Source organism: Chlamydotis macqueenii, chromosome 2 (assembly GCF_036417535.1).
Source record: "Chlamydotis macqueenii isolate bChlMac1 chromosome 2, bChlMac1.mat, whole genome shotgun sequence".
Lineage (NCBI taxonomy): Eukaryota > Metazoa > Chordata > Aves > Otidiformes > Otididae > Chlamydotis > Chlamydotis macqueenii.
In genome coordinates, this window is record NC_141557.1 from 92,502,744 (window position 1) to 92,526,523 (window position 23,780).

At 39.9% G+C, this 23,780-nt stretch overlaps 1 protein-coding gene across 3 annotated transcripts in view; it reads left to right on the forward strand.

Moving 5' to 3' along the window:
• Positions 1 to 23,780, forward strand: part of FHOD3 (formin homology 2 domain containing 3) — a 393,419-nt gene that overhangs the window by 351,865 nt on the left and 17,774 nt on the right. For 2 of the 3 annotated variants that reach the window (XM_086740431.1, XM_086740432.1), the window contains 4 exons: positions 10,315 to 10,505; positions 12,231 to 12,423; positions 20,410 to 20,581; positions 22,869 to 23,030. In XM_086740431.1, coding sequence (XP_086596557.1) covers positions 10,315 to 10,505; positions 12,231 to 12,423; positions 20,410 to 20,581; positions 22,869 to 23,030 — 718 coding nt within the window. Of the gene's footprint in view, positions 1 to 10,314; positions 10,506 to 12,230; positions 12,424 to 17,729; positions 17,754 to 20,409; positions 20,582 to 22,868; positions 23,031 to 23,780 lie in introns of all 3 variants that reach the window. The other variant, XM_086740433.1, reaches the window with a different exon arrangement.

Genomic DNA, 23,780 nt, shown 5'->3' on the forward strand with positions numbered 1-23,780 from the left:
CTTGTTTCCACATAATTTTGAAATGCAAAGTACAAACCATGAGACATCTGCTGTTAATCCTGTCATCAGATCAGAATCAATATATATTCCTTCTTTTCTTTTGCTCTCTTAACCTCATAGACCACTGCACTTCATAGGTGGCCTCCCATGAGGCTCTTGTAAAGATTTTGAAACTCCAATTTTCTTTACTTGTTCTTATCTGTCCACTGTTTCATAAACATATGCAGAATCAAGTTATTATTTTGATGTATTTAATTTCCTTTAATTCATCCTTTCAGCCAGGTTACCAGGTGTAGTAATAAAGCTTGGAGCTCTGCGGTCTTCTGAATCTGAGTTTTTGTAAAACTTTGCTTTTGTAAAGATAGGTGAAACTTTTGCTATCCTCTGTTTCTTTAAGTTACTAAGTGTAGTGAAAGCATACTCTTTTTAGCCAATGGCTCTATTTCTTTATTTTAATTGCTTTCAGAATTCTTGTCTTCACTTGTTTACAGCTTTGTAAGCTATCATCCTCCTCCAACGCATTTGTTTCTGCTAGCAAGTGTTGGAACCTTGCTATTCATTCACAACTATTAAAAAATAAAATACAGAAAAATAAAAGCAGGTACCAGAATAGATTTCTCCCCAGCATCCTCTGTGGTGAAGTTGAATGAAAAGAAGTCATCTTGCTTCCCTTCACTATCTTTTGTCTTCCTCAGTTTCTTTCCTCCCCAGTGATCCGGGACATCCTACATATTTTTGGTTTTTTGGATACTATTAAGGACTTTGTGGGTTTTGTTTTATATCCTTAGATACTTGCTCTGTATCTGTAGATTCCATCTCTGTTCTCCTAATTTTTCTCGTGTACAGCCTATGTTTAGGCTCTGTTTTATTGCCTTCACTGAGGTTGGTTTCTCATGTTTGGAAGGTTTTTAATATTTTTAGTGGCTTTTTTTTTTTCATTGAGTGATTCTTCATCTCTTAACATTTAGGTATATTGGTTTCTCATTTCCTGCTTCTCTTTGTTATGAAGTTATTCCACTTTTTTTTTAGATTGGGACCAAGTTAATCACTAAAAGGAAAATCACCGTAAAAGAGAAGAGCCCTTGTTTTCTAAAATCTGCACCACCATGTGTAGTGTACTCTCAAGTGAATCTTCTATTTTTCAGTCTTAAAGAGTGGAAGAAAGCTCAACCTAATGCTGTCACTCATAAAAAATTTTTAGGTCTAAGTGCGTACAAAATTGAGCACAGTCTTTCAGTCTGTGGTTTGCTGATCTAGTGTCCCTGCCCAAAGCGGATGAAATTCTGAAAAGGCCAGACAAAATCACATTAAGAGAAATTATAGCCTTAACCTTCCCTGCGACGCCCAAGGTCTCCCTCCTTGGGATGTTCCTACATGTGTTATGCCACTGATGGATTACTGTAACAAGCTCTATTCCCACTTGATCTTAGCTGCCACAAATCAAAGAGTTAGGATGTGGAAGCCATCCAAGCTGCCCTCTTCAAGAGAATGTTCACAGACGAAGCGAAGTCTTGGTTTAGTAAAGCTGACAGGAAAGGAGAACTAATATTTCACTGTGGATTAGGCTGTATTTTGAGCTCCATTTTGTCTACAAACATCTTTCAGAAACCACAAAGGCTAAACAATTTCCATCCTGTAGATAAACAGAGATGCCCCTTCCCCTGAGACACACATCATATGAGAATTTCCTGAGCCTTAGTTCATGAAAAAAAAAACCATAAAGAAAACAGGCTGCCTCACCAGAAAGGAGTTAGAAAGACCAGAAACAAAATGGTATAGTTATTGCAAAACTTGTGGCTTTTTGTTGAAGGAATGAAGTCATAAATGGCATTAAAAAAAACAGATACAAGTGAAAAAATGACCAAAAAATAGAATTCTATATAAATAAAAGTATTCATAGTTGTATAAAAATGTATAAGATCATGCAGCGCCACTGATTGTTTAGTATCCAGTTGTACCAGAACTGATGTACCTAATACTGAAACAGAACCCCAGATTTCTGCAGTTAAACTCAGTATTGTTCCTAGAAGTTTCCTTACCAGTATAGCAAGGGTTGGATCAGCACTGGTATCTTCTCTGTTGGTGAATAAAAAAATATCTTATTATTTAAAATGCTCATCTTCTTTCTCATGCCCATAAATATTTTTCCCCATGCATCTGAAAGCTGACCAGCTCCATAGAGAAAAGTAGTAATTGTCCTTTTCTCCACGTAATTTTAATTTACTTACAAAATGCCAAACTTCTGCCGGTTTTTAACCCCTGCAGCAAGACACTTTGATTAGTTGTGGATACTAGGCAAGAGAGAAGCAGGCAGCTTTTAAAAGTAAGCAATAGGAAATACTAAGAACACAGGGGAGGAGGTAAGGATTGTTGGTAGGAAAGAACTTAGGACAAGACTAAGACATACGCAGGGAAGAAGGAAGCCTGCTGCTGCCATCAGAGGGACTTGGCAGGGAGGCACGGAGGGGAAGGAGGTGGCTGAAGCAGAAGTGCCATTCTAACCTGCCAGAGCTTCTGCTTGATACGCTGGAAAGCAGAGAGAGGAGAAGAAAAAAAAAAATAAAAAAATTAAAAATAAGGTAGGGAAGGTTGTGCTGCCTCCTGCGCTGCTTCAGTCGGATTTCTCTTGTCTCACTTGACAGGAAGTATTTGTGCGCAATTATCATTCAAGTGTGCTTTCCCTATATGATTTCAAACAAAAATCAATGCCAAAAGTCAAAGTATTTTCCATGGAAAAAAAGGGGTCGGGGGATGCAAGGTTTCTTACGTTTGTATCATTCCTTGTGGTGCCAGCTGTGCAAGGACAGATACAGCTGCCCCAGGTCCTGGCACGGGCTTGCGGGAGCAAAGGTGAAGGCAGAGACTGTGGGTCGCAGGGTGAGGGGGAAGGCGCTTCAGTCGCAGATGAGACTTTGAGATTTTGTCTGAAAGAGAGCAAATGAAATTTAGCACTTGTGCCTGACAGCATTGCAGTGTTACAATAATTGCCAGGTGAAATGACTGCAAGTAGTGTCACCAGTGCTATGTGACCAACTGAAGTAACCTACATCACCGCTTACTGGCATTGCTCCTCTTCATCCCAGGTAGTGGGAACTGTCATACAGCATCCGCAAACAGATCCTGCATTAGTGTGTTTATTGTAGATTTTTTGGGGAATTAAAATGCAGTGAAGATGTGTATGTAATTGGGTAGGCTCATCTGGTCATACCTCAGTAAGCACCTCTGTCCTTTAATTTTTAATTAATGCTTGATTCAAGTGTTTTAATTTCCAAAATTATTTTGACAGGATGCCACCTCTTACCATAGAATTAGAAATGTCTGGACAGAACCTCCTTCATATTTTGCTTGCTTTTGAGAGCTGGCATCTACCTTACTTAAAATGTGTGACCAACAGTGTGCAAGTCAGACTAATGTTGGTCTTGGGATAATTCTTGTGACATTTGGTGAATCAAACCAGCGTGGAAATACTGGCAGAGACAAAGTTTTGAACATATGCCATAGAAGGTCGCTGCACTCAGATGACAGTGTGTTTGCAAGGAGCAATTCTCAGAATTTCCTTTGGCTCTGAACCAGCTCAGGAAAAGAGGAAGATTTCATATTCCCTGCCAAAACACATCCCTGTAATAATGTGAGAACGAACGGCTTGACCCTAAATTATAAACAGCTTAGGCTGGGCTGTGGTCTACTGTAGAAACTATCGTGAACTCTGAAGAGAGGAAGATTTTGTCTGTGGTCATGTATATCTTTCTATGACGTGCGATAGAAGAGTTGTCATTTTATTGTGAATTTAAGGCAACATTTGTCATTGTGAAAGCATCAGTCTTCTATTCAATGCACCTTGTGGGTAGGATAAAAATGCAGAGATCCAAATCTTCCTTAGAAAATGTTGGGATTTGTTATGTTTGCCACTAGAAGAAACAAGCTGTAGCAGTAAACAATAAATATGGTAGCAAGCAATAGAAAACTTAAACAAGTATACTGAGACTACACAACAAGTTATTCACTGGCCTTCAGAACAAAACTTTGGATGATTTGCAATGATTTAGAAAAGAAGTACTTCTTAAGCAGAAACTTCAGCTTCCCCAGTTTCCCTTCATTTGTTTGCTTTGGGTTTTTTACTTCAATCCAGTTGTGACATTTTTGACCCTGCTCAAGGGCTGAGTGTAAATACAGAAGGCAGGAAACGTGAGTGTAATCAGGTGCAGCACCTCTGATTTTAGGAGAGTTTTGTAGTCTCTGTAGTGGTGGAGCTTAGCCCAGAGACTAGAGGGGATTTAGCTGGAAGAGGAAATGTTTGTGTAAAGCACATTCCAGCTGAAGGAACGCTGAAGAAAAATGACCCATTATCTCACAGCGGCTACAGTTGTTCGCTGTGCGTGGCAATGCGTACCTGGAATTGTATGTGCTGCCCTGGGGAATATACAGCGGAAGCCCCTTTAGGTTTGAGCCAACCCATTTAGTTCCCAATGTCACATCAAAGCAGCTCTTCCTCTCCCTCAACAAATAATAAGAGTCTAATTCCTGTGTTGCCGTGAGATATTTGTGGCCGCATAGAGAAATAACACCCTAACCCAAAGATCAGAAAGGCTCTCTGATTCGTGTCTTGCCTGAATGACTGGGGCATGGTATAGCATTGCATGAACTAGAAAGTTTTGAATTTGTATGCGCAGCAGGTGATATTGGATGTATGGCATGGAGGTGAACTTGGGAAAAAAAAAAAAAAAGACATTTAAAGGACCAGTCTTCATGGAACTTGGGTAGGCAGGGAAGTAAACACTGAGCCAACTGGATGGTGGTGGTAGTTTTTGAGTCAGGTGAAAACCAGCAAGAAAAGAAGTCATTTGGGCAATTAGGTGTATTGTGCGATATCGAAGTCTCAGCCCAGTGAAGTGAGAAACTTGGTAGAATTCTTTTTTCTTTTGTTGTTTATGGCAGAGTTATCTGTTACTATGGTAGCAAGCAATAAATAATGATATAAAGGGATTAAAATGAGTGTCTGCATTGCCAGCATGCGGTTAGAGGGTTTTATTCTTGGTCTGAGTGTCATTTGTGCAAAATATTGCAAAATGTAGGGGTGCATTAAATCGAAAAATAGATATTTTTTTTTTTCACGTTGTCCATTAGTGACTTGTGGCAATGGTTTCCTGAATGAGGCTGACCCCGCAAGGCTTGTGACCCGTAAACTAGCCTTTAAATCCTCTCTGAATAGACTGTCTCCAGCTAGTCCACTCTGATGCAACAGTGTCTACAAAGGCTCTTCTCAGAAGACTGAACAGTGGGCCTAGCAAGAGATTTCACAGACAAATAACAAAAAGATCTGAATATTTTACAGCTAGTGTGGTTGCGAATGAAGAGGAACCTGGCAGGGAAAAGGAGGAACATATCAAATATATCCCAGGAGCATTTAGAAAGTTGCTTTTTCTAAATTGGTTTACAAATGCAAATAAACATTACACAGTGTCTGAAAGAAAAGTAATTTTTATTTTGCATAACAGCCCATGTCCACTCATTCTTTTGCCTGAGGAAAAAAAAAAGAGATTTTTATAAATTGTAGCAGAAGGTAATGGGAAGCAGGACCAGCAAGCTGCATGTCTTTTACATGTACATGAACTGAGTTGAGGAGGAAGAAGAGGAATGTATGTTACCGCCTTCCTCCAAAACTTGAGGCTGGGCACAACAGCTATCTAAGGAAAAAGCTGTAATGACCATTTCAGATTACTGCTTCCTTTTATTCAGTGGAGCATAGTTACAAAATAACACCACAGCAGTTCTTGTTCAAGCACCTCCTGTGCTGAGGTCTTCTGGAGCCACAATGTCATGTGAAGCTCGCCGGAGTTCCTCCTTAGTCCCAGCATGGCCTTCCAGCTTGCGGGCAGGATTTGGTACATCTTTCCTTTCACAAAAGAAAGAACAAAAAAAAAGAAAGGAATCACATCTTTCTACCATTATACAGCATTGATTCTTTTACTAAAGTGTTGGAAATAAACACAGAAATTAAAGGTGCAATCATTCTTCCCTTGGCAATAGTGCTGTGTAGGCTGGCAGGGATGTGATATGGTGTTATAGATGTCTTTTCATGTTTCCTTTATGCATATTAGACTGAATAATTGTCATTGTTACTCCATAAAAGTTTTTGTTCTCCTTATCACAGGGACATGTAGTTGGGGGATCATTTATCATCATTTAGCTGACAAGGAGGGGTGCCATACTCGACCTTGTGCTCACCAACAGGGAGGGGCTGGTGGGGGATGTGAAACTAAAGGACAGCCTTGGCTGCAGCGACCATGACATGGTGGAGTTCAAGATCCACGGGGCAGCAAGGAAAATACACGGCAAGTTCTCTGCCCTAGACTTCAGGAAGGTGGACTTCGGCCTCTTCAGGGACCTGATGGGCCAAGAGCCATGGGAGGCAGCCCTGGAGGGAAGAAGGGCCCAGGAAAGTTGGTCTATATTCAAGCAGCACCTCCTCCAAGCTCAGCAGAAGTGCATCCCAATGAAAAACAAGTCGGGCAAAAAGGCCAGGAGGCCGGCGTGGATGAGCAAGGAGCTCCTGGACCAACTGAAAGTAAAAAAGGAGGCCTATAGAGGGTGGAAGTGGGGACAGATAGCCTGGGAGGACTACAAAGAGGCTGCGCAAGTGGCCAGGGATAAGGTAAGGAAGGCCAAAGCCCTGGCAGAACTGAATCTGGCCAGGGATATAAAATACAACAAGAAGAGCTTTTACAGGTACGTAGGGGACAAAAGAAAGTCCAGGGATAATGTAGGCCCCTTCCGGAAGGGAACTGGTGTCCTGGTTACCCAGGACATGGAGAAGGCTGAGGTTCTCAACGACTTTTTTGCCTCAGTCTTCACCGACAAGAGTTCCTGTCCCACCACCCAAGCTGTAGAAGGTGCAAGCAGGGACTGCGAGGATGAAGAACTGCCCGTTGTACTCGAAGAGCAGGTTCGGGATCATCTGAGGAACCTGAAGGTGCACAAGTCCATGGGACCTGATGAGATCCATCCGCGGGTCCTGAGAGAAATGGCAGTTGAAGTTGCCAAGCCACTGGCCATCATATTTGAGAAGTCGTGGCGGTCTGGTGAGGTCCCCGATGACTGGAAGAGAGGGAACATAACCCCAATTTTTAAAAAGGGGAATAAGGAAGACCCAGGTAACTACAGGCTGGTCAGCCTCACCTCTGTGCCTGGCAAGGTCATGGAGCAGATTCTCCTGGAAACCATGCTAAGGCACATGGAGAGCAAGGAGGTGGTTGGTGACAGCCAACATGGCTTCACCAAGGGCAGATCATGCCTGACCAATTTGGTGGCCTTCTATGACGGGGTGACGGCATCGGTGGACAAGGGACGAGCAACGGATATCATCTACCTGGACTTGTGCAAAGCTTTTGACACTGTCCCGCATGACATCCTTCTCTCTAAACTAGAGAGACATGGGTTTGATGGACGGACCACTCAGTGGATAAGGAGTTGGCTGGATGGCTGCACTCAGAGAGTGGTGGTCAACGGCTCGATGTCCATGTGGAGACCGGTCACGAGTGGCGTCCCTCAGGGGTCCGTGCTGGGCCCGGCCCTGTTCAACATCTTTGTCGGTGACATGGACAGTGGGATAGAGTGCACCCTCAGCAAGTTCGCCGACGACACCAAGTTGTGTGGTGCCGTCGACACGCTGGAAGGGAGGGATGCTTGTTTTCTGTGGTTTGAAATGTTGTGCAGGTAGTACTCTAAATCTGCCAGCTGTCAAATGTTTTGATACATTTAGTAGAAGAGTCCAAATATTTTTAATTTCAGAATTTTCCCTTTGAGCTGATCCAGACTGAACGTTTAAATCTCACTTCTACCAGATGTAATAGGAAAATAGGCTCATAAATGCTAGTCTTTTTGTTTGGTTGCTTGGTTTTTTAGAAAGATCTGAAGACTGAGCATTGTTTTCTGGTACTCTGTTGGGAGGCCGTTTCTATGCCTTGGGTAGGGGAGACGGATGTTGTATGGTACGTTGCGTGTGAAGAAGCTTCACTTATTAACCCCCTGCATATAAGATCCAGAGCAGACTGAAATGCAGTGGATTCTGTGCCTGCCTGCAAAATTTGTACAATTAAGCAGCACTTTATGAAATATTAGATGGGGTACATGGTTGTCTTTGAAAAACTTTGACTTTTAATATTTCACACATGGTTATTTTTCTGTAAGTGTATTCCTTTCTGCTCACAAACAAGTGACTAAACGCTGGAGAGCTGGCAGCCAGAAGATTTTAGATTTTGTGAAGGTTTGTCACATTCTTGCGGGCACAGGATAGTTTGTGTGGGGAATTCACAGACACATTATCCTGTGTTGGATTTCCTACTTGACTTCTTCCAGGAGTTTACCATTTCTGCTCAAGCTGAGCCACCTGTGCTCCATGGATGTTTTTTCCAGGGGAGCTCAGATCATATTCTTCCTCATGCAGTCTACTTAGGTCTTCTCCAGAGATCTGAAGTTTTGATTGTGCTCCAAGATCCCTGTGCATCCCCTAGCCAGACCTGCCATCCCCTGTCTCCACTGAAATAGCCCACTATTGTGAATGTGCTGGCTGCCAGCAGATTTCAAGGGGCAGGGAATTTATCACATCTTTTCCCTGCAGATGTACGGTTCGCCAGAAATCTCTCTTGAACTCCTACAGGCTTGAACCTCAGATTTAAATTCATTCTATCTTCAACAAAAGCTGTCATAAAATGTAATGAGGTTAAATTTCTCTGCTGCTGGGGCTGAGAGACGTCCCCAAACAGGTTGGATAATTCTTACTTGTGAGACCTAGAAATTCCTCATCTTGGCTTTTTTTTTTTCTTACTAGGAATGCTAGTATTTTTCCCCATCTATGGAGAGCAGCAATGTGTTTATCATCAACAGTAAAAATACTGACCTGGAAAGGACTTTTTTTTTTTTCTTTGAAACATATGCATTGATATGGATATATAAAAAAAAAAAAACCAAAAAAAAACAAAAAAAAAACCCCACAGCTGCTCCGCCTGCAGGGCTTTTCTGAATAGCAGAAAGGATCAAAGGATGTTTTTATTTCCTTGTGAAGAGGAAAAATTCATCACTTTATAAATCACAGCAAAAACAAATCAAATCAGTACCAGGAGCTTTTTAATAACAGTGCATTTCTTATGGCTATCCTCAGTATAGATCTCAGCAGTGGGTGCTGCACACAGCTGAAAAGAGTGAACTAAAACCTGTCTCTGACACTGGTTTTCATTTAGCATTAAGGAATTAACTGGAGTACCAGACTGTGACATCCCAAACACTGACGTGTTTGGAATCTGAGGGCTAAATCTGTATTTTATAGCTTGAGTTCATCTGAACTGTGAAGTGGTCTTATAAAATAAATTTTTCCTTTGTTCAGAATTCAAGAACATGTTGAGCAGTTTTACTTTTTTCATCTGTTGTATTCATATCTTTGTGTGCTGTGGCTGGGTCATTAATGCACTTTGTCTCGTTGTTAGCAACACATCCTGGATGTGTCTTCTGCACACTACTGCAGTTTGAACACCTTTTTTGGTTGATGAGTAAAGGAGAAGAGCTCTCTCACCTCCTGTGGAATGTGTTGGCTTCTGTCATGATGAATGTTACTGTAGGATGCAGTCATTTATTTAAACCGTGTTGAGAGTATTTCAAAATCATTATATGATCTTGTTACAAGCCAGCAAATTCGTACCGTGTATCAAGAGATGAAAGTTAGTACTGAGATCACTAAATAACAGTTACTTTGAATAGAGCTTTAAAAAATTCTGGCCTGTGAATTTTGTGATTAGAAGTAGATCTCTACTAAGAAGTGGGTGCATGGCTAGGGAACAGATCCAAGTGCTTCCTAAGTTGGAGAAGTGTTGGCTGGGTACAACAGTGAGCAGTAAGCAGGGTATAAAAAGCTATGAGTAGCAGAGAAAAGGATTAAGAAAAGGATAAAGTTTTGTATTACTTCAGAAATAACTGAGTCATGAAGTTGCTTGGTGCAACCAGGAAGTTACTAGCAAGAGAAAAAAAAAAATCACAATATCTTATTATCCCTTCTTCAGGTATTAAGCCTCCAAGACCAAAACCAAATATATATGTATATGGGTATATTTCTTTGTTTTCTGTTTTCCTTACTAACATTTCATGTCTAAACAAAGTGCAACAGAAAGCTATTTCTTAATTTAGTAGTATATAGTAATGTGAATTAATGTTGTGCTGCCACCATATTGACCCTTTCTTATACATAAATTGTATAGTTTAGATATCCAAGGATATTGCCACAGTGTTTTAAATTAAAGTATTACATTTTCTTTTCTTTTTTTTCAGGTTGACTTTGAACAACTCCAGGAAAACTTGTGTCAGATGGAAAGACGCTGCAAAGCATCATGGGATCACCTTAAGGCTATAGCAAAGCATGAAATGAAGCCAACTCTAAAGCAAAAAATGTCCGAATTCCTTAAAGACTGTGCAGAAAGAATCATAATTCTGAAGATTGTTCATAGAAGAATAATTAACAGGTACAGAATTACACTGGTGACAGCAGTACCTTAATGATAAACGGACTTGCTAAAATTGTAAATTATGACATCATAAATATATTTTTGTAAGTGTTTAATACACATTCCAGCAAGTAATGTTACTAGGATATACGTGGTGCATACTTTGTTACAGATGCCATTTAGGAAAGATCCTCACTCCAGAAAGTTTCTATATTTCTGATGAAAAGAAGGAATTATACAGGCAATTATTTATTCCCAGGGTGTAGTATTGGGTCTTTTAACTCCTAGCCCCCAAAAGCTAGCAGCTTTATAGTTAAGTTGCTATATTTTCTGTCCTTCCCTGTATTATTTTGAGGGGTGGTTGGCTTGTTTGATAAACAAGAACAGGCTGTAACGAAACACTGAAGTTGTAATGATAGACTTGTCATATGCAGAAGTTGAAATGAGTCTGGTACAATGAGTTCTTCTTATAAGCAGCACCACCCCTATTTTCAAGACCTATGACCGTGTGTTTTACGCCTGCACAGCAGAAGACAGAGTAAAGATTCCTGTCCTTAGGACTTACTGTTGGATTTAGTTTCATCCAGTGGAGTTAACAGTAACTGCAGTGCTCGGAAATGTACATATTCGTGATAATTCCACAATACACCTGACCTTTTTTTTTTTTCAGATTCACAGTTGTAGTTGTATGAGTTTAAGTCATTTGAGTAATTTATCATGCTGTTCATTAGTGACAGTTTGAGAGATTTTCCAGCTTACAAAGAATTTCCAAATTACTGTGGTCAAAGTTAGGATCTGGATTCCAAAGGATCCCAAATTTGTGGATATACACTTGAGAAGTTGATTCAGCTCCTTTTTTGTTTTCATGATGACTTGTTTTTCATGCCATGAATAAGCAGAAATCCCAATTGCAGTGGCAGGGAAGCGAATTCACCAGTTTCCTGTTGTGTTTTCCATGTGCATTGGACAAATAAGAAAAATGCTAAATTTTCCTATCATGCACTGCAATTACTACTATAGACTTCTCCAAAAATGTATCCATGAACATGCATCTTTCTAGGATAGGGAAGACTTTTTATTACCATGGATGTAGATGATATTAAAAGAATTCCCATACATATTTAAACATTCAGCGTGCTATTGTCTATGCAATATTGAAACATTAGTCTAAGTTGCAAATAGTGTGAAAACTCTGAATGCCACAGAAGCAGTCAAACTGTGAACTGAGAGTATCCCAAACTAAAGTACTTGGTAGATAATATAATTTTATGGTCAGTTTTCTGAACCAGAAATTCTTGCGTTCTTGTGTTTGCTAGCCTGTAAATCTGCATTCTTCTTGTCTAGACTTTCCGCAACATCCTAACAGCCTCTTTGAAGTTGCTTAATACAAATAAATAAGATTGAAACTTAATAAATATTTTTTCTATAACTGAAATTAAATTGGTCATTCACATGCCAAATTAGTCATATAAAGTAGATGAAGTTCCATAAACATCTTATCTCCTGCATCAGCCTGGGAAAGTGGACTGGGATGAAGTTATCATAGACAAGACTTTCATGTTTTTAATTACAAAATATGTCAGTGTTATGCAAAGCATCCATGAAAATTCTGTAGCATGAAAGAAATTATGGGATGTAATAAAGTAATGAAGGGATTCACTGAAATGTGGGTTTTTTCCTAGAAACCATCAAGAAAGATTTTTTTTTTCCCCCCTTTGCATTTATGAACTCATTGTTTTTCAGATTTCATTCATTTTTGTTATTTATGGGACATCCTCCATATGCAATACGTGAAGTCAACATCAATAAGTTCTGCAAAATTATTAGTGAATTTGCTCTGGAATACCGCACCACCAGGGAACGAGTTTTGCAGCAAAAACAGAAACGAGCTAACCACAGGGAAAGAAACAAGACCAGAGGGAAAATGATAACAGATGTAAGTGGCAAAATGTATATCCCACAGCATGGATTTTTAAAACTTTCTTTCATTGCATGTTGTATATGAAGTGTTGTTACTCTTTATTCTTTAGAAGTTCTTCTACTGCAAGTAATGAACTCTGTTCTCTTAGAAGACAAAACTTGCAAGTCCTTGATTGTGTATATTTTTTGCTTCATACTAATTTATAAAATGAGAACAGACTGAAATTAAGCATCCAAAAAGAGCATCTCTGTGTGTTGCACAGACGGTGCACAAAATATCTGCCAGGATCTGTGTGTACCTGATCAGCCAAGAATACAAAAAAAAAAAAAAAGAAAGAAGACTAGAAATTGGGCTCCTAATTGAGAGCTTGATTTAAATGATGAACCATTGTAGCCATTTAAGTGGTTAAAAGCAAATTGGAATGGATTTTTTTCCTCCATCTTTGAATATTCTAATACAGTCCTTAATCTTAGCATTTTATCTGGTTTTATGTGTATGTGTATATGTATGCATAGGCATGCACAGCAATTTTCTTCTTAACTTTAAAGCACAGAACAACCAATCTTACGGCAACAGATTATTTTAGGGTTCTGAAAGAATGGACAGATTTATGTTCGCAGTAGATGTTACCCTGCAAACTTTTTGACTGTATGATTGCATATAGATAGAATAAATTAAAATAAGATTAGATTTCCCAGCATAGTAAGCTTTAAAATCCCCTTGATTTTTTTCTCTTTTTTTTTTTTTAAGTTGATGTAGTTTGACTCAATCCAAATAAAGTTTTAAGAAGTGCCAGTACTTAATAAAAGTTTCCAGCTGTCTAAAAACACAAATCTGGAGTCTCAATTAGATGTGAGTGGTTCGTTACATACGAAGCTACCCCTGCCTTTGGCATGAAAAGCCCAAAGCTAATCACAGTTTTATGACTCAGGCAACATAGGTCAAAAAATATATATATGTATTGAGACTGATATAAATTGAGATTGTATTTAATTCATTGACTCACAGTCATTTGTAGATCTTTCCTGGCAACATCATCTTTAAATTTGGAAATCTGCCCCATCTAGAGAAAATGCTAAACCTGTATTATTATCTCAAAAGACTTCCCTTTCGGTCTAGCCTCAGGTTAAGGAAAAAGCTCTGATTTTATATGAAGGGTATAATATAGTCATACAAATTTGCAAAACTAGCACTGGGGAACTGAGATCACTTTCTCGATTGCTCCTCAGTTTTCCTGCCATATTCTAGAGGAGCTAAAAGATAGCATTAACCAAAAAGACTGGTAAATTAAAATTTTCATTTCCTCACATAGATCAGTATTTTTTGCTAGTTTAAGCAATACTGAGACATGAAGGAGTTCCTGCTTTCCTAGTATATGACATAGTGTTTCTGTATTATCTGTCCAGAGAACTGTCTGTGGCAGGACAGAAAGCTTCTCTCTGTCCTGTTCCTGCAGGAACCGCGAGCGGAAAAGGGAATCTGATCACTGACAACTGAGTACAGCAAGCAGAGAGAAGGGATCTTTTCAAACCAGAAAAAGTCTCAGGACTGACAGCTTGTCAGTGACAAGCAAGGCCAGGGGCAACGGCTGTTTTCTGAAAATGTAAGAAAGAAAGCAGTTAGGCCTTTCCCAGAAAAATGTATTGTGAGCAAACAGTGTCTCTTCAGCTCAATAGTGTTGAGATTTTACAACAATTAAATGCCACCTGAAAGTTAATATTCCACCTAAAAATATCTTCCAGATCCCCAGAAAACGAGCATATTTTGCCTGTCACTAATTTAATACAATATAATGGTCCTATTAGGCTTAAAAAAAGCCTATTGGAGAGAAAAAAAAGCCATTCTTTAAAATCCACCTGATAGAGATTCCTTTAAGGGTGTTGTTCTTGTGGCCAGATGGTTATTTCAGGATGTACTAAAACTTTTTAACTGTAGCCAAGTAATATGGCCTCGTTTACCGTTCATTTGATTGCAGTACATGGTAAAACAGAATTAAAGTTGCATCAGACTATTTGTCACAGCTTCCTTTAACAACTTCAAAGTCAGATCTACCTCAAAACAAGTTTCCAAGACAGCAGGATGGAAGATATTTATGTGCGAAGAATGATGAAAAGGAGGAGTTTTATTGTAGTATTGTGTTGGCTGTGGTTTGTATCTGGTTTTGATTTTCTTAGTTTTGTATTTGAATGCATTGGAAAGGGAAGATTTCTCAGTAGTGCATTGACAGTATTTTCAACTCATTACAAAACACTGATAAAGAAATTTTAGATCTTCACGTCGGAAAGAAACTCTTTGTAGAAAGTAATTCTGATAAGTAGTAATGTGGAATTTTAATTTCTGCTTTTGGTGACCTAGAAGGATTGTGCAGTTATTTGGTATTTACCTCTTTTGAAAGTTGCCTCAGGACCTCATTTATATCACCTTGCAGTACATTGCTTTTAGGCCGAAGAGGAGGGATTTTAGCAAAAATGGGAAAGTAATAAGCCAGCACCATCTCAGTTCTTAATGAGAAGACACGTATCTCAAACCTTGATCCCCCTTGCAGACTTGGAAGGCAGAAGGGTGCTGGGTCTTTGCATGGAGAACTTGCATCAGTTTCAGCAACTGCTCAGATGGAGTAGGGCTGAGAAGCACGATCGGGAATATTTCCAGTCTTTCTTTCAGCCTTTTACCACAGAGATCTTTATGTTTATATGTTCTTTAATAGCTGAAGTGGACTGGGCACTGTCAGTTTAAATCTTGGTGAATGTCATTTGCAGGAGAAAGCTGGGGCAAGGGGCATGAGGAAAAAGAAGAAAAACAGTGAGTTGCCACAGTTTCACAGGGAAAATTGCCTAGTCTCTGTAACCTTATATGTGGCTTTAGCCAGTGATAGAACTCATTTCAGGCACACTAAAAATAACAAGCAAGCAAAATAGAGAAGAAGTGCAATTACAGATACAAGTCTGAGCTTTTAATGATTTTTAATAGTAGTAGGTAATATAAGGACCTATCTCCCAGATTTATGAAGCTCTAGTTTTCACGACACTTAGAAATTTCAATTCCAAAATTGCTATGTAATAAATGTAATATTTTGAAATGGCAAATCCACACATAGAATGAGAGGGAGAAAGAGAGTGAGGGAGATCTCAGATTGTCCTGCAACATCCAGTATTGGATGACAGAAGAATCAAGCAGCCTTTTTTTCTTAAAATTAACATCTTATGCCTGGACGAGATGTTCGGTACAGCAATATTCTTTCAGTGTTTTTTGGTAGTATTACATATTAAAAATTTCCTAATTTATTAACATTTCTCAGTGCATTTATAATGATGAAATGAAGAAGGAAATAAAAGGTAGAATTTACACATCTGGGTGAGAACAGGATCCCTTCATAAAACAAAAGTTTTATTTATTTACTTTGTTCCTTTGACTCCTATTGCCAGTATTTGTTGAAGGCAAATGGCTCCCCAGACATGGAAATATGATGGGGATGGTGAACCGCTCTTCCTGTGCACTGGAGTGGCTTTGGGTGTAGAAGGACAGCAGTTCTAGGAGTGAGCCCCCTCCACCCGGAGCAGGAGGAAGGGAAATGGTAATGCTCCAGGTACTGGAGATGAGCAAAGTCAAACACAGAGAAGTACATTGCCCTTAATGTAAGTCCGCAGTAAATCACTTTTAGGTTGATTACATGGGCAGGAAGGCCAGCAGCTGGGCCATCTCTGTAAAAATCCAGCTTGATTTGATAGGATATGATATAATACAATACAATACAATGTATTTGGTTTGGAGCACACTCTTTGTAATGTATATACTCTGCTATCTCACCTTTCCCTGAGTGCCTTTTGCCTATTGTTAATCTTAATTTGCTCCCCTCTAGCCTTTTATTTATTAGATAGAGTACGTATGGATTAGAATACAAGTATGTTCTTACTTCCCATTCTTCTGCTTTCTGTTTCTTAATGATGCCAAAAGATGGACAGTGGCTTTCTTCAGAAGAATTGCTTTATAGTGTGACTCCCTGCCCTCTGGGGAATGGAAAAAAGCAAATTAATCTTTTCATAATGTAAAGGGAACGTACCTACTGAGGTCCCCCTGCAAAACATCTGCCTGTGTTTCTCTCAGTGCCACTGTGTCCAAAGAAAAATAAGCATCTCACTCTTTGAATAAAACATACCCTTAAAAAGTAATGTTAATGTGCTGCTCAGCACTCTCACAGCTAATCTTCTTATGGAGATTGTGCTGAAACTAAGCTGAGGGCCAAAGTAAATCAGGCTTTCATTTTTAATGATGAATGTTTCTGGAACAGAATGTATCAATCCCAGACAGAAATCATAGCAGAGATGGAGATAAGGTCAAAAACATGTATTAGTAACACTAAGGAGGGGAATAGAGTTAGTGGAATGCTGCTTCTAAAAAAAAACAAAACAAAACCCACAAATAAAAAAGATGCATTGAATTTCTAGGTTATGTTTTCACTTTGTAAGCAATCAAGCAAAATTATGGAAACAAAGACCTCAGATACTTGAGAAACTGTGTTTTACTTTGGGAACCTTCCCTGGGGGGCATCTTACAAACCAATGAAGACTTCCCCAGGCATTTGGGAACACAGGTCTAAAAATTTTGTTAATTCCCTGTAAATCTCCACATTTAAGAACATCCCATACACCATACTATTTTGATACACCCATTGCATTTAGTGCAGTGTAAGTGTCAAGATGGTTTTACATGCCTGCCATCACTGAGATTGATAGCCCTGAATTCCAAAGGATAATTGCATCTCTCTAATTTAGAGGACCTGGTATCAGGCAGCTACTGAAGAACTTTAAGCATTTATTCAAAGACTAGTTTGCATTTAGTTTTAGTGGTCTGTTAAATTGGAACTTGAAATTGAAAAGTCCCAGCTTAAAAAAGGAATTAAAACAAACACTTAAGTGTAGAGAAAAGGAATTGCCAAGAAGCTGACCTCTACACTGGGAGAAAGGGCAGCCAGGACCTCCCTGTTCTGAATAGAGCTGGAAAAAGGAGAGAGTCCTTCCTTCCTAGTGCTCTCGATTTCCACAGGGCAAAAAGTGGGCAAGCAACCGCATGACTCGGGGGAGAGAAATAGGATGGGTATGGGGTAGTGTCAGTTCATAATTTCTCTAAGAAAAATCAGGAAATTCTGATATAACCTACTGACAGGTACAGTCGTTCCTTATACACTTTGTATTTTTATGTCCTCCTATAATTGCGCAAACAGTACCATGGTTATCTCTTACTTTGTCATGGTTTGACCATACTGTCCTTCCTAAATCTTGCTGTTTGTCCTTCTCCACCCTGTCCTTTGTTTCCGGTGGCAGACGGATGAAGAAGAGGATCCTGAGGTATGGTTCTCTGAAAGAGCATGTCATTCCCATGTCCCCTGTGTGCTGTGACATCTAATTTCTAACTCAGATAGTATGGACTGCTCAACTCCATCTGCTCAACTGGAACTATGAACCATGACATTCTTCTCATAGCTTCTTTTGGCACAATCATAAGAATGTATTTTTACAGTCAGCTTTAACCATATGCATACCTGCTCTCTCAAATAAGGATATCCTGATCTGAGGCCTTAATAATTTTATGTTTCCTCATTTCTTTTCCTTAATGCCTGTTTACTAAACTACATAGTATCCCCACTACCCAAAAAATCCGTGATCTGAATGTTACCTGGATCATCAGTTACCTAGGGGTACAGATTACCATGATAACTTCATAGTCATTAATTAAGCTGTATAAGTCCAAAGGATATTATTTTATAAAGTGTTCAAAGGCATCACGATATAGGGATACAAAGCAAATTGTAATGGTTCTCCTTGCTGTATGAATTGCAAATAAAATACTTTGCTCACTGTAGAGGTGAGCCATGGAGTAGTTCATGTATTTCTCATGAAGTGCCCTGAAGGTAATGTTGAAAATCAATAAAGGAGTGAATAAATAATTTAAGAACTATAGTGTGCTAGCTATATTAATAATAAAACAATTTATTGGTTTGAGGAACATCTATTGTGCAATGCATTTTTTTGTTCAGCATTAGTGCTTTCTTCAGTTTGCTGAACATAATCAGTATGGCTTAATGCTCATTGTTTCATAATAGCAGTTATTTGCTCAAGAGGCTGGGTTTGGGCATTACTCTACAGCAATATCTGCAAATTAAGAAGGTGAAATTAAATGTCTGGCTATAGAGCTTCTCCTTCAGTGATGATTTGTGCTGTACAGCTTGGGGCGCAGAAAGAAAATTACATGAATTAGCCTTTTTCTGCCAGCATTTAACTAACCTGTGTGCTGAGTGAATAGTAACTAACAGTTACGTGAAGACTTTATCCTTTGGGTTTTTTAATGAGATGGTATTGATCAGCTTTACAACCCGTAAGAGAGTATTCTTAATGCAAAAATGGCATGCACTTTCACAGAAGTTTCTCTCTAATGTTTTTCTGTCATTTAATTTCACATGCAGTTGCACTTTCCACATCAAAATGTTGCAAGCTCATATTTTAACAAGAAAATAAACCTCTCACTATCAAAAATAAATCTCACACTGGTATATTTAGCTCAGTGCCTTGTAGGGATTTATTGTTTGGCTACTCAGTTAACTTGCTATCCCACCCTAGAAAGTCATTATGTTAAAATAGAATCATCCTGTGATTGATTCTTACATTAAATATTTTCAGTTTGCAGTCTTGACAGCCCCAGGGACTCAATCAAAGCCCTGAAAGTAGGGCCCAGTCTTTTTTTCCAGTTTACGGTTCTCTGACAGAAAGGCTCTGCAGGTTTGCATCCCTTTAACTGACTGGCTTGATGCCATCAAGTGAATAATTGGTGCTGTTTATTATGCAAAGGAAGAAGAGGATGCAGCACACCTTCTTTCATCTGTGCTGAATTGGTAGGAGTAAGAAAGATTAAAGGGAAAAAGAAAACATATTTCAGTTTCTGATGCTGGACTGATATGACTGAAAACAGAGAGGTATCATTATCTGTTGGTGCCTGCTTGCTGTTGACAGAGCCTGTCTTTTCTGCAGCCAGGGCTGTATTTTAAATGTGTTTTAGCCTTTCTGTAGATAAGAGCAGTGGAACAAATACCAGCATCACAGCCCTTTGCAGGCAGAGGCTGGGAAGGGAGGGCAGCCCAGCAATGCAAGCTCCTCTTCTCCTTAGAAAGTATCCGTTTCTGCTGTTTTCATCCGTTTCTAGATGGCTATTTTCAGTAACCAGTGGAGCCGCAACAGCCACACACTGTGCATGCCCAGCTAATTTAGTTGCTGTTGTTAACATAGTCCTGGTGATGGGGAAATCACAGTAGGGTCGGGGAAGCAGAGGGCAGATTCCTAAATCTCATGTAAGGTTTTGTTTGTTCTTCTAACTGCTGACTGCAATTTTTGTATTTTGGCCATGAAATAATTTGGCTGGGAGTTTTGGGGCCGGGGATTTTTTCAGCATTACCAGTAATGTATTTTAAGGTTACTTGTAGGTATTTGTGTTTTAGAGCAGTTTGGGAGTTCTCTGTGTAATGATGCAGAGAGGCAAGAGGGAAAGGTCTCTTTTCCTAGGCTGCTCTCCCAGTTTTGCCTTGTTACTGAAAGGTGATGGTACAGGAAAAAGCAATTTCTTATTTGTGCTGGGTCTCATGCTGCCCCCCTCGGTGTCATACCTGACCCCCAGACTGGGCCCAGCCTGGGTCGGAGGTTTCAAAGCAAGTCTTTACTTTGTACCTTATACTCTCAGACAGAAAGTTAAAATTATAAAGTTCAAGCTAGTGCATCTGGTTTTCCTCTGATTGTGTCTGCTCACTGCTGTCACCCTGTTTCCAGTTTATTTCTGCTCAGAGTGCATGCTCTGGGAGAGGAGCAACTGTTGCCTGGCTCTTTTGGGAATATCTGCACTCCAAACCAGGCCGGGAGGACACTTGTCTCCTTGCAATTCATGGTTGAGGTGCTGACCTGTTCTTCATGTTTTGTTTTTTTTTTCTGTTGAAACAACACATCTGTTTTCCTCCCGCAGTCTGGCAAGTTCTCCAGCAGCTCGCCCCCCTGCCAGAGCCAGCCCCAGGGACTGCAGTATGCCGAGGACGCTGCAGAGCACGAGAACATGAAGGCTGTGTTGAAGACCTCCTCCGTCGGTGGGGAAAGCACCACGGCTCTAGGGGTCCGCACTCGAAGCAGGGCCAGCCGAGGTAAGTGCCAGCAGTTTCCTTTTGGCCACATTTCTTGTGACACGGTAGCCACATGGTGGCCCAAACGGAGTCGTGGTCCCCTTGTGTAGGCAGAAAGGGTCAAAGGGAAAGGAGAAGACCACAGTGGTGTTTCCATGCGGGAAGTGGTGATTTGGGGCACAGGGGTGTAGAAGAATTTGCCAGAAGTTTTAATGTGTGGATCACAGCCAAAGTAGTGCCTGGGTGCATTAGGAGTCCAAGCCTGCAGAAATGCTCTCCTCTCCCCTCACTGTGAATGTGGCTACCCACTAACACCCCAATTTTTTTTTTATTCTTCTCATCATGAAAGTGAAATGGGGCATCCAGGGAATCCATGATGTGATTTTCTTTTTATTTTCAGTAGAAGCAAGTAGAATGTAGCAATTCAAATTGAAGTAAAAAGGCCTTGCAGAATTTTAGGAATGATTGGGGAGAGGAAAATGGGTAGGAAAAAGATGGTAAGTTTTTAACCACCTCCCTGCTAAACTGAAAAGGTAGTGGATTAAGTGGAGACTAGGAGCATAAAAAGCTGCTGTGGGCAGCCCCACATCTCCTCGCTGAGCTGACAGATACCTCTTTCTCTGAGGTCTACAATACTTTTGCTGTTTCCAAGTGTCAGCATGGGTGATATCTGAAAGCTGACAGGGTGGAAATGAAAACTTGACCCAACCCACTAATTCCAACACCTGATACTCTGACAGAAGAGCTCACTGGTACAACCATTCTTGGCAATGAGATAGCCTTGTTTTTTATCCAAGACATGATTCACTGGTACACCTCTTCATTTAAGCAGCCACTAAACCACTTCCTTTAAGCTAAGTCATTTTACAGACCCTGAGTTCCCAAGTTTATTTTTCTTTTGTCTCCCCCTCACCTCCTCCCATAGATGTGATACTTGGAAGATGGTTTTGGAGTAGTGGTGATGCACCAAAATTCAAGTCTTTGGTTTTCTTTTCTGAGATTTCTTTTCCCTCACATCTGGATATCTTACATTCTCTTGATTCTTTTCTGATAACATTGATAGCACATCCAGAGCATCCATCATTAAGTCTGTGTGTGTGTTTAGTTTACTAAGGCTTGAAACCATGATCCTGTCTAATTTAGAGGTTTCTCAGCCCCAGTTTAAGAAGCAAGTCAACTAGCTAAAGTACAAAGATTAACTAATTCAAGCTGCACTGCAACGAGATTAAGTAATCCATTGAATGCTAAGGAGCAGTGAGTCCTGATAATGTGAGTCAGCTTGTATTCTCCTGAAGAACAGCAGAGGCAGAGGACGGGTGAGCCAGATAGAAGCTTGTCAGGAGCACTATCGTAATACAACTGCTCTTGATGAGAGCCAGGAGACAAGCAGCAGAGCAAAGTGCTGTTACTTACTGACATTGGGAACGTGACATGAAGTGGCCTTGCCAGTGAATTTTTAGCTGCTTGCAGTGCTACCACACCCACTCTTTTGCAAAGTTTGCTGTCAGTGTTTTCACTGCATACTAGCCTTCAAATTATTTAAAAACAAAAAGCACACAGAAGAGTAGTCTGTAGTGGAGGAACTTAAAGATGTAGCTGACACAGGTCTGTGGAGTAAGGAGGACCGGAGCCTCGGGTTCGGAGACATGGCTCATTTGTTTGTTTGTGGTTTTAACCAAAATTGCTTATTTAGCTTTTCAGCCTGCCAACGACTCTTGCTTTTCTGCTTATAACAGAGCACACAGTTGTGCCAGGACACATACAGCTTTGTGAAGAAAAGGTGAATTCTTCATTGTGAAAGGGATGATGAGACATGTCAAATGACACTTTTTGCACTTTTTGTGTCTTCTTTGCACAAGGCTGTGATACAGATGCTCAGAAATTTATTCTTTTGGTGCAAAGGACCTGTCTTGACAATTTGCATCAATTTCTAACATGAGCCGTGTCTTCTAGTCTCTCTGTAATCAGAGTGGAGGGAAACATAGTCACACAACACTCCAGCAATCCTTGGCTTGTAGACAGTCTCTAGCAGATATTTGCCAGTTGTATGGTTAAGAGTAAGACTCTGAGTCTGAAGGGAATAGAAAGTTATAATTGCATATGAGCTCTCGGTTCTCTGCTGATACAGCAGAGAGTCTAGGGTATTATTTAGAATTATTCTCCATTAGGCAGAGTCTTCTCCTTTGGCCAATTTGAAGTAGCAATAACTGAGCTGCCTGCTGTAATTCCCCAAAAAAAAAAAACAATTGCAAAACCAAAGTAACTTTCTGTCTTCATTTCCCTCAATTCATTTGCTGGACTTTTCCAGGCCGTATTGGTTCATGGAACGCTGGCAATGATGATTCACCTAATGCAACAGATGACGCAGCAGATGAGATCATGGATCGCATTGTAAAGACTGCCACCCAAGTGCCAAGCCAGCGAGCGGTGCCTAGAGAGAGAAAGCGGTCACGAGCAAATAGGAAGTCATGTGAGTATATGGCAATTAAATTTCTCAAAATAAGCAAATGCATAAAATATTTATGTGTATCAGTGTAGGAACGAGGCCTTTAGTATGCAGACATGCAGTGGTAGTTCATAGTAGCTTGAGTGTACACTTATTAATGGTGTATATTCCTCTTACTATGGTTTAAATGACGTATGCAGTGGATGACTCTGTTTTCTACAGAAGTTGAAATGTCTTTAGCAGTAAGAGAAGAAGAATGTCTTATGGTGCTTTAGAGCTTCTCTGATGACAGTGCTTATTCATAACTAGAGAAGTCAGATCAAGACATCAAATGGAGACTGTGAAGGTACTGTGAACTGGCATGAAGATCAATAGTTGTATCTGTAGCTGAATTTATTCGTAAAGCAAAAAGTAGTTTGAGATATTTTGCATCTTAAAATCTTTCTCTCTTGTGCTGTGTACCATCCTTCCACAGCCCTGAAAACAAAATGTCTTCTGCTGCTTGGCTGCATAGTAGTTATATAGGAGCTTTATTTCCACTGGGAAGAAAAGGTAGCACATTTATAAGGTGGTCTTTTAATGGTGTAGTGTGGCCGCAGTGCTGAGCAGCAGCACCCAAGTTTGAGCAGTTTGATTTTGAACTTTGATAAATACAGTAAGAGGTAATGACGTTTCTAGTTCTTTTTCTTCCTTGTGTGCAGAAACTACTGTGATTACTGTGAGAAGGATAAGTACTCAAAGAACAGAAGATTTTAGTGTTTAATGTCATTCATC